Below are 9,122 nucleotides of genomic sequence, written 5' to 3' on the forward strand. Positions count from 1 at the left end.
AGGTAACCGACGTGTCAGGATGCCCACATGCCCATCCATGTGACGTGAGGCCTTCCTACCTGGGCACCATGCGTGGGGCAGCACACACGTAGCCACAACGGTGGAGCCCAACGTGACGAGCTGTATACACTCCCATATAAAACAGAGTGCCCAGCTGACCATGCCCTATGGGCAGGGCCTGGCACCTCGCCAGCCGGGAGTGGAGGATCACGTCTGCGCCTGGTACAGGTTCACAGGCCTGGCTCCTGTCTTCAGCAGGCCCTCTAGCTCCAAGGGCACTCCCCTTCCTCGCCTTGGCGACACACACAGGGCCCGGTAAATAGAGGACTTTAATATTTCTGTGCTGGTCAAATGGAACACAGGTGGGGATACATGGGGAAGGCCGGGGGCCCCTTGCCTCTCAGGAGGGCAGCTCGTGTGGGGTGGGGAGAAGGGTTGGTGGGGAATGTGGGGTTCTCCCGGGAAACATCCAAGGAGTCTCTCTTGGGGAAGGGGCCTGGTCAGGGTGCTCTGGGCACCCCTTACACCCAGTCCGTGGCCTTGAATTGTGGGTCCCCCATAGGGGGTCTTCGGAGTCTCAACGTTTCCAGCTCTTCTGCTGGAATCCACACTTCCAGCACGATGGGGGCTTGGTCCTATGGAGGTATCTGAAGAACCCCCGGAAAGCAGCCCAAGGTTGGGGGCAGGATTCTGCCCTCTCCCTTCTCCTTAGGCAGGGGAAGAGCGGAGGGGAAGTGGGTAGGACCCCTGGACCCTTGAGGAGGGGGAGGGAAGGAGAGGGTCTTGCCACCAACAGACACTGTAAACTTTGGTTTAAAACAATAACTTAAGTGAAGGGATGGCTTCCAGCCTGGGGCCAGGGGGCAGGGGCACTCGGGAGGCGACAAAGGAAAAAGCCAACAAAAAGTTTTGGTTTTTGCTTCCGGCATAAGAAAGGTCTTTGGTCATCCGTTTAACTGGGGGGGGGGGGCAGGAAGAGGTGCTGAGGGGAGAGGACCCCAGTGCAGGGTGGGGAGGGGACTGTAGGCTGGAGGTGAGCCTGGCTTTCTCTGTGCTGTGATACTCAGGCCACACAGACCACCAATGCACACAGCTCTGAAGGTGGTCAGCACGGGGGGGGGTGTCCCCTCAGCGCTCCCTCAAGTCAGGGTGCCACAGGAGCATCCAGCAAGCAGGGTGGGGGTGGAGGCCTGCTCAGCCTGGGTCCTGTCTCAGGTCAGGGGAGAAGGGCAGGATACAACTTGCTCCCCCCCAGCAGCTGAGGGGTGGGTCTGCTTGCCCCAGTGAGCTGGGAACTGGAGAACTAATTTTCACAGTTGGGAAGAGAAGGTAAGGGAAGACAACCAGGAAGGGTCCCTCTGGTCAGAAACCTCTGCCGCAGCCAGGACAGAGGGGATGAAGGTCAAGGGTGTGAGGGTGGCTCAGCCCCGCCTGCGGGTCTCTTTCCCCGTGTGAAGGGGCCCTGGAGGGGGGCGCTGGTGGGGAAGGAGGGCCCTTCTGCTGGTGGTGGTGGTTGGGGATACAGGGAGGGTCTGAGAGGGCCTGGGCCCTCCATGTCCTCTATGGGTCCCAGGCCAAGGGTTCTGTGTTCTCTCGGGGGCAGGAATGTGCCTGCCTCCAGGCGTCTGTCAGTCAGTCAGGTGTCATGGGGAGCTGCTGGCCCAGATCTCCCCCCTCCCCCAGTCCGAGTCCCCGAAGTGCCTTGAGGTCGGAGGGGCTGTAGAGTGGGATGGGTGGGCCAGGGTCCGGATGGGGGGGGGGCAGGGTCTTGGCCTGCCCTACCTGCCCACCTAGCCCTTAGGACGTGTCCTCTACCGGGAGGTCCTCCTCCAGGTCCCTGTCTTCCGGAGGCCCCACAGTGCCGGGGTTGGGGGTCCCCAGGGGAGGTCCCGGCCGCCTGTCTTCCTCTGCCTCTGCAGGCTCCTCTTTTACTTGTACCTGGTGGCTGCACAGAAAGGGTGATGTGGACATGTGGGTGCCAGGGCCTCCCCTTCCTCCTACAAATTCACCCAGAAGCCCAGAACCCTACTGGAATCTCACCTTCGGAGGAGGGAGGGAGAGAAGGAGGGAGAGAGGGAGGAAGGGAGGGAGGGTAGAGAGGGCTGTGGGGAGACCCACAGGAGTCCCAAGAAGCTAGAAGAGATCACATATCCTTTGCACAGAGGCGTGGGATGGATGAGCTGCAGCTGCGCTCCGCCTGAGGGGCTTATGTACACTCACCTGTACTGAGGAGGGGAGAGGCGAGGGGGGCTGCTGCTCCCGTTGCTGGGCAGTGGTTCTCCAGGGGCACCCATGTCATCCTGGCTGAGGGGCAGAAGGCTGCTGGCTGAGCCAGGGTTCAGCATGCCGGGGCTGCTGAGGAGAGGGAAGCTGCTTTCTGCCAGGGCAGCCTGGAGTACACAGGGTAAAGTTATCAGTGGCTACAAAGCTGGTCTGGCCTAGCAATGCCCGATTTGGGGACTCCCACTTGGGGACAGAGGATGCTAGTCTGGTGGCTGAGGGGTGGGAGTCTGTGGCTGTACCAGGCCGCCGGTCCTAAGTTCACCCTTCCCAAACCCGGGCTTGAAATCACACTAGCACAGGTTTGGAGTAAGGCAGAGGGACGAGGCCGAGAGTGGGAGTGGTCTTCACCCTCCTGCGAACCTACCTCTCTCCTCTGGGGGAGGAGGCTGGGCAAAGCCAGGGGCTGGGGCAAATGGGAGCAGGGGGGCTCAGTCACCTGGTAGCTGGCATTAAGCGCGCCATAACTGAGCCCGGAGATCATGTTCTTCACCAGAGTAGGACTCCTAGGAGAGGAAAGGCAACTTCGACTCACACACGTCTACAGGAGACCTTCCCCAGGCCCAAACCAAGATGAGAGGGTGCTCCACTCTCCCATTTCTCTAGGAGACGCTGCAGCTGGATCCTCTTTTGCTCTCTCTGCTCTGTACTTAAAGCTCACAGCCCTGCAGGGAGCAGGGACTACCAGCCTCAGAGCTGTCTGGGGCTAAGAGCTGGAAAGCAGGGCCAGACTCCCAGAATTCCCTTTTCACAGGACATGGCCAGCAGTTTTTCTCTCTGATCATTCTCTCATATTCTCCCCCTGCCAGGCACGTGCCTTTAATCCCATCACTTAGGGAGGCAGAGGCAAGTGGATCTCCGAGTTTGAGGGCAGTCTGGTCTACAGAGTGAGTTTCCTGACAGCCAGGGCCACACAGAGAAATCCTGTCTCAAAAAAAAAAAAAAAAAAAAAAAAAAAAAAAAAAAAAAAAAAAAAAAAGGAAGGAAGAGGGCCTCTTATAGCCCAGACTGGTTACTGAAGTGCCTATGTTGCTAAGAATGCCCTTGAACTCCTTATCCTTCAGCCTCTTCTCAGCTTCTACTGTGCCATCATGCCCATTTCTTGAAGTCTGGCAAACGAAGCCTGATTTATAGCCTCTATGGCTCCTTGTACACAAGGTCCACTTTCTGGAACTCAGGGCAGCAGAACCATGCGCTCAGACCTGCCCCCGGGAGCACCACATATCCAGCAGACTCTTCTGCCCCAGAAGCCAGAGGTGCTGGGGCAGCTGAGGCTTGGGGCTGCCTCCCTCCCACAGAGCTCAGGGGTCACACAGTAAGGGAGAAGCAGAGGTGCAAGAGGGCCCAGGCTGGCAAGGAGATGGCACTACCCAGTGTGGAGTGTGGGCACATGGTAGGGCGTTTAGCAGTCTCGCCCTGCACAGCAAGGCTATTGCTTGGGGAGAAGAAGCATTGAGTACCAAAGGCATCTTAACCTACTCTCTGCTACCCTGTTCCCTTTGATTCTTCTCTTAGAAGTGAGAACAGAACAGAGCCCATCCCCGAGTTGTCAGTCACGCCCATGCAGCTTGCCGGTCTCCTCCACCCTTGACACCCAGATTCCCTCCTCGGGGTGGCATTGGGAGCCCAGGGTGTCCATGAGAAGCAGGAGCCAACCTGGCTCAGGCCAGGCTGGGAACAACTCACTCAGCTAGGGCCCACATACCCGGTCATCTTTGGTGGTCTCCGCTTCTGGTATTCCCGTTCATCCACGGTCCACACGGCCCCCTTCACGTTCTCCACTCGGACGAAGCACTTGTGCAGGCTGAGGTTGTGGCGCACAGCATTCTGGGGATGCAGCGAAAAGGGGTTCACCTCCATTCCCATGAACATACCCTGAGGATCCTCCCATGGTCCCACATCTCATGTCCCAGGCAACAATAACCACATTCCTTCTTTCCAGGCTCTCACCTACCCTTCTGCCAGGAGCTGCCCACTTCTGCCTCATCTTAGCAAATGCTGTCTCTAGACAGCATGGTGGCACATGCCTTTCATCCTAGCACTCGGGAGGCAGAGGCCAACTTGTCTATACAAGGAGTTCCAGGCCAGCCAGGACTACCAAAAAAGGCCCCGTCTCAAGGAAAGAAAAATGCTGCTGCCAGTGAAATGAAACCGTGCCTTTCCCCATCCTCACTGGCCAAACACACCGACAGCAGTCGTTCCTGGCTTCTGATTTTAAGATCGAACATGGACCCTGGTGGCTTAGAGAGGCTGGGACACCATGCCTCAGGCACTCAAGGAACTCTGAGCTTGCAAATAACTTCTACAACTGTATCATGGTCTGGGGCGGGGTGGGGTGTGGGGAGCGCGACTTGGAGCTGTGGCTCTGAACAGACAGCTTCTTGGGAGCACATGTATACAGTGGAGCCTAATACATATATGTGGCTGCCAATCGCTGACTTGAAAAGACAACCTAAATGCACAGCTTCGAGAAAACAAGACAGGGTAAGTCAGCTCATCGCTACCACCTCCTCCTGGCGACAGAACTTCAGAAATTGAGGTCACCTGGTTGGTAGGACACATGGGCGGGGGTGGGGGTTTTTGCTGGGCCCAATTCCCTTTGGAAGCCTGACTGAGGGCCCTGATCCACCCATCTCCTGTCCCCAGGTCCCTTGGTCCCACTTCAGTATTCTGCTCTCAGTTTTTCTTTCTCACGGCCCCAGCCCTGTCCCCATTACCCGTTCCCCACCAGCCTCCTCCAATTCCCCCCATCTCCGTCTCCTCTTTACATTTCTAAACGGGAAGAAAGCGGGCAAGGCGGGCACTGGGTGCCCCTGGAGATCCCCTCTCCCTCTCTCCCATCCAACTCTTGCCTCTTGCAACTGGCCCGATTTCATTACCAATTTTAATTTGCCTCTAATTAAATCCTGTGTATTTTTCCGACTCGCTTGCTAACCCACGAGGGAGGCGGGCGGCTGGAGTGGAATCTCACGGAGCGATAATTACAAAGGGCCTAATCACGCCGGGGCTCCTGCCTCGGAATAAATTTGCCCGCATTACGGGGCTCCGATCCTCCGCTTTGCAAATGAGAATGACCCCAATTTCCGAGGGTGGCCTCGCCGGGGCTTTTTTCCCTCGTTTCGAAGCCTGATTCGTGATGAGAGACTAATTCGTTACGCTGAAACATTAACGGCAATTTAAGGGGTCTGGCGGGGGCTGCGTAAACAAAAGGATGGGCCTGCAACGCAGGCCCTAGGAGGGGATGGACACGGGAGAGCTGCTGACGACCATCGACTTGGCAGATGGTAGCTCTGGCCCCAAGAAATGGCAGCTGGCTCGGCCCACACCCACTCCCAAGCCTGGATGCCCTGGGTCTAACGTAGGTGGCAGCGCCTATGGATGGGGTGGGGACGGGGGCAGAAAGGTTGGGGGTGGGGATTAAAAAGAAAAAAAAAACTAAGTAAAGTAGAGGGAGATGGGCTCAAGGAGACAGACGAAAGAAAGCACAGGCTATGCTTTCCCCTGCAGCATGAAGTTGACTGTCAAGCCAACACATTCTGACTTGACAGAGCAGCATTGCATCCCTGAGTGACAGTGACAAGCTACACTGTATCTGGACCAGGTGTGTGTGGGAGGGATGAAACAGAGGCCGGGGGTGAGTAATTGGATCATTTGTTTTAGCATGGCCACTTAGAAGCTAAGAGAGTAAGTCAGGCACCGTTTCCTTTAACCCCAGCACTCCAGGAGGCAGAGGCAGGCAGATCGCTGTGAGTTTGAGGCCAGCCTGATCTACAAAGAGAGACCAGGACAGCCAAGCAGAGTAGAAGGGCCAATACTTGGCTGTCACGAAAACAAAACAAAATGAAAACAACAACAACAACACAAACAAAAAAGGAGCTAAGAAAGAGACCCGAAGCAGCTCCCACATCGGAATCAGGCTCTCTGTTGTGTTAAACTTCAGGTGAAATGGACTGTATCATTTGAAGAGTTTGCCATCTGACCTGGCCTGAAGATGGAAGCTCCTAGAACAAGACGCTGGCTCCAAAAGGGGGCAGGACTGTGGTTGCCAGGAAGTGACATCACTCATAACCAATCAGAGCGGCTGGCCCAGACACAGTCTCTCTCAGCTTTTGGAGCTTGGCATAGGAAAGGGAAGATGATGTGACAGGCCCTTCTAGTAGCCCTATGTACATTAGCAAGGTAGAAAAGGCTGGACAACTGCAGACCCCGCCTGGGCAGTGCTCTGGTCCTCCCTTCCCCAGGCCTCCCTTACAGGCATTGAGAGGCGGTCACAGTGAAAGAGGTGGCGTTTTTTTACTGCAGTTTTCCCACTGGCCAGCAGGGGGACCCGAGAGCCAGAGATACAATTAGGCTTCTAGAACTCCTGAAGGGGCCAATACTCCCTTCCCCCTCCTCCCCTAAATTTAGATAACCAACTTCCCACCTTGCTACACAGTGTAAGGCACACGCGTATGTGCACGCATGCCCTATCTTGACTATAGCGTGGTTTACTGTCCCAGCCCACATCTCGGTGTCCCATTTTCCTAGGGTCTTGGATTCCTCTGGTCTCTTAGGAAAATGCTTAGGGCTGAAAGTGTTAAATGACTTGACTAACTGGAGAGATCTCCCTGCCACTGGGGGGCTGTGTGGTATGTGGGTGCCCATTCGTGTTCCTGGGAACGGACCACGGGCCTCAATCTGTCCATGTACACCAGGGCCAGGGCCCCAACTTCACACAAGCCTTCAGTTGCGGGTCTCCATGAAGTACCTGTGGATTCACCCCAGGACCTGCCAGGAGGCGGAGCAGCATCCACTCCCAAGGCCCTGTCTAACAGGGCTGAATTCTTCATACCATACAGGAGAGAAGTAATTTCTTCTCATTAAAGAGACAGCACAAGGCCGGCCAAGGTCATTCAAAGGAAGTAACTGTGCGTGCCTAGTGTACACAGGGCTGGGTTCCATGCCCAGAGCTGCCTAACCGTGTGGTGAAGCACACTTAAAATCTTGGCACTCAGGAAGGTGGAGGCAGGTGATCACGCGAACCCACATTTTTCAGACCAGCCTGGGCCATACGGCAAGTCCCCGGTTTACAAAAAGGAGGTTCTGAACGTTCGGCAGCTCCTGCCCTGGGGAGGAGGGTGTGTGTCTGTGTGTGTCTGAGGCCCTGGTGGGCTAGTTCTGCAGGACTGCTGAGAAGACATACTGTTGGGCAGCCTTGGTCTAACAGGACGTGGAGGTTTAGAGGAAGCCAGGACGAGGGGAGGTAGGGCAGGCCTCACCTTCCAGGTGGCAGTGTTTCTTCGGAAGTAGGCGAACATCCTGGTGAACCAATTGTAGATCTCATTTAGAGTCAGCTGCCTATCCGGAGTTTCCAGAATGGCCTGCAGGCAAAGACAGGGCAAAGAGGCCCTCAGCCTAGCTCTGGAGTTCCTTAGACCCTACGTTTCTGCCCTTCAGTACAGCCCTTGATGGGCCCGTAAGGACGGGTGTGTGGACCAGAGGATGGACGGCAGGCTGGGCGTCCCAGCAAGGCTAAGGAGCTGACAGGGGCTGAGGGTATCCGGAATCCAGTCTCTAGGGGCTGTGCATGTGCACGGGGAACATGGGACCTCTTCTGGGCTGGGTGTGAGGGGGAGAGAGGGCTTCCCCCATCTAAGAGGAGGGAGCTCAGAAGTACTACTGTCGAGGCGGCTGGGAATTTGTCCTTATTTGGGCAAAGTGCAGCCTGGGCGCGTGTGAGAGAAGGCACACCTGTAGCAAGTGCCACAGAACAGAGAGACACCCTGTACAAGCGTGTCCGTGTGCTCCTGAGTACCGTGTGAGCGTTAACCAGAGGATCATGGACAGGAAAGAAGACAAGAAGGGTGTGGAGGCTAAGTGAGTGTGTGCAGAAATGAGTGTGACACTGGATATGGACAGAAAAAGCTAATGGGAAAACAAACTGCAGGCAAACTAGGCCACAGCTTGAGGGAGAAAGGTGGGACCAGAGGGTCCCAGGACCCTCCGGGAGGTAGGGACCTCATGGTCGGGTACCGGGAGGCCTGGGTGCAGCGGCCTCGCCAGCCCCACCCCATCCTGCCTTCCACGCTTACCTGGCGGATAAGGGAGGCGTAGGTGAAGGGCGGCCTGACATCGGCGTTCTTGTAGAACTCGTGATTCTGGGCCAGCTCTGGGGGAGACAGGCAGAGGGTGAGGCAGCAGATGGGGAACCTGCCTGGGGGCTGCCCCTCCCACAGCAGCCTCACCTGAGGAGATGGGGGAGCAGAATTTATCACTGCTTCTCCTGCGGGCTGGGCCGCCACCATGTAAGGAGGCAGAGCCCAGGCCGGGGGGCCGCAGGGGTGTGACAGGGGCAGCGGCTGAAGTTGGGGGGTGCACGAGGCCATCAGGGAATGGGTCTGCAGAGACGGTCACCTTGGAGAACGAGGAGGGAGAACAGGGAATGGGTTCAGCTGTGAGCAACGGGAGGGGGCGGCCCCCCAAGGCCAGGAGTACACCGTGTGTGAGGGCGGGGGGTGCCGGGGAGTCGGGGCACTCACTGGCTGGCTGAAGGGCTTGGGCTCTGAGGGCCGCATGTGCAGGTGTGCCATCATAGCCTGAAGCCGCTCACTCTCCTTGGCGAGCTGTGGAAAGGCACAGTCAGGGGAGGCCGTGGCTCCTTCTCCCTGCCCCAGCACAGACACACACACACACACACACACACACACACACACACACACACACACCTCCCTCTCATTCACACACTTCCACTCTCCCTTCCTCCCACACACACTTGCCTCTCTCATTCACACACCTCTCCCTCCCTCCCTTATACATACACACACACACACACACACACACACACACACACACACACACACACA

At 56.8% G+C, this 9,122-nt stretch overlaps 1 protein-coding gene across 2 annotated transcripts in view; it reads right to left on the minus strand.

The window, feature by feature from the left end:
- Window positions 1-311: 311 nt before the first annotated feature.
- Window positions 312-9,122, minus strand: part of Foxp4 (forkhead box P4) — a 54,350-nt gene continuing 45,539 nt past the window's right edge. For both annotated transcript variants that reach the window (XM_055613576.1, XM_055613567.1), the window contains exons 10-17: window positions 8,799-8,882; window positions 8,505-8,673; window positions 8,352-8,428; window positions 7,539-7,640; window positions 3,986-4,107; window positions 2,720-2,786; window positions 2,221-2,390; window positions 312-1,945 (exon numbers count right to left, since the gene is read on the minus strand). In XM_055613576.1, the coding sequence (XP_055469551.1) occupies window positions 1,798-1,945; window positions 2,221-2,390; window positions 2,720-2,786; window positions 3,986-4,107; window positions 7,539-7,640; window positions 8,352-8,428; window positions 8,505-8,673; window positions 8,799-8,882 (939 nt within the window). In that variant the 3' untranslated portion in view covers window positions 312-1,797. The remainder of the gene's footprint in view (window positions 1,946-2,220; window positions 2,391-2,719; window positions 2,787-3,985; window positions 4,108-7,538; window positions 7,641-8,351; window positions 8,429-8,504; window positions 8,674-8,798; window positions 8,883-9,122) is intronic.

Source organism: Psammomys obesus, unplaced genomic scaffold (genome assembly GCF_907164565.1).
Source record: "Psammomys obesus unplaced genomic scaffold, mPsaObe1.curated_primary_1811, whole genome shotgun sequence".
Lineage (NCBI taxonomy): Eukaryota > Metazoa > Chordata > Mammalia > Rodentia > Muridae > Psammomys > Psammomys obesus.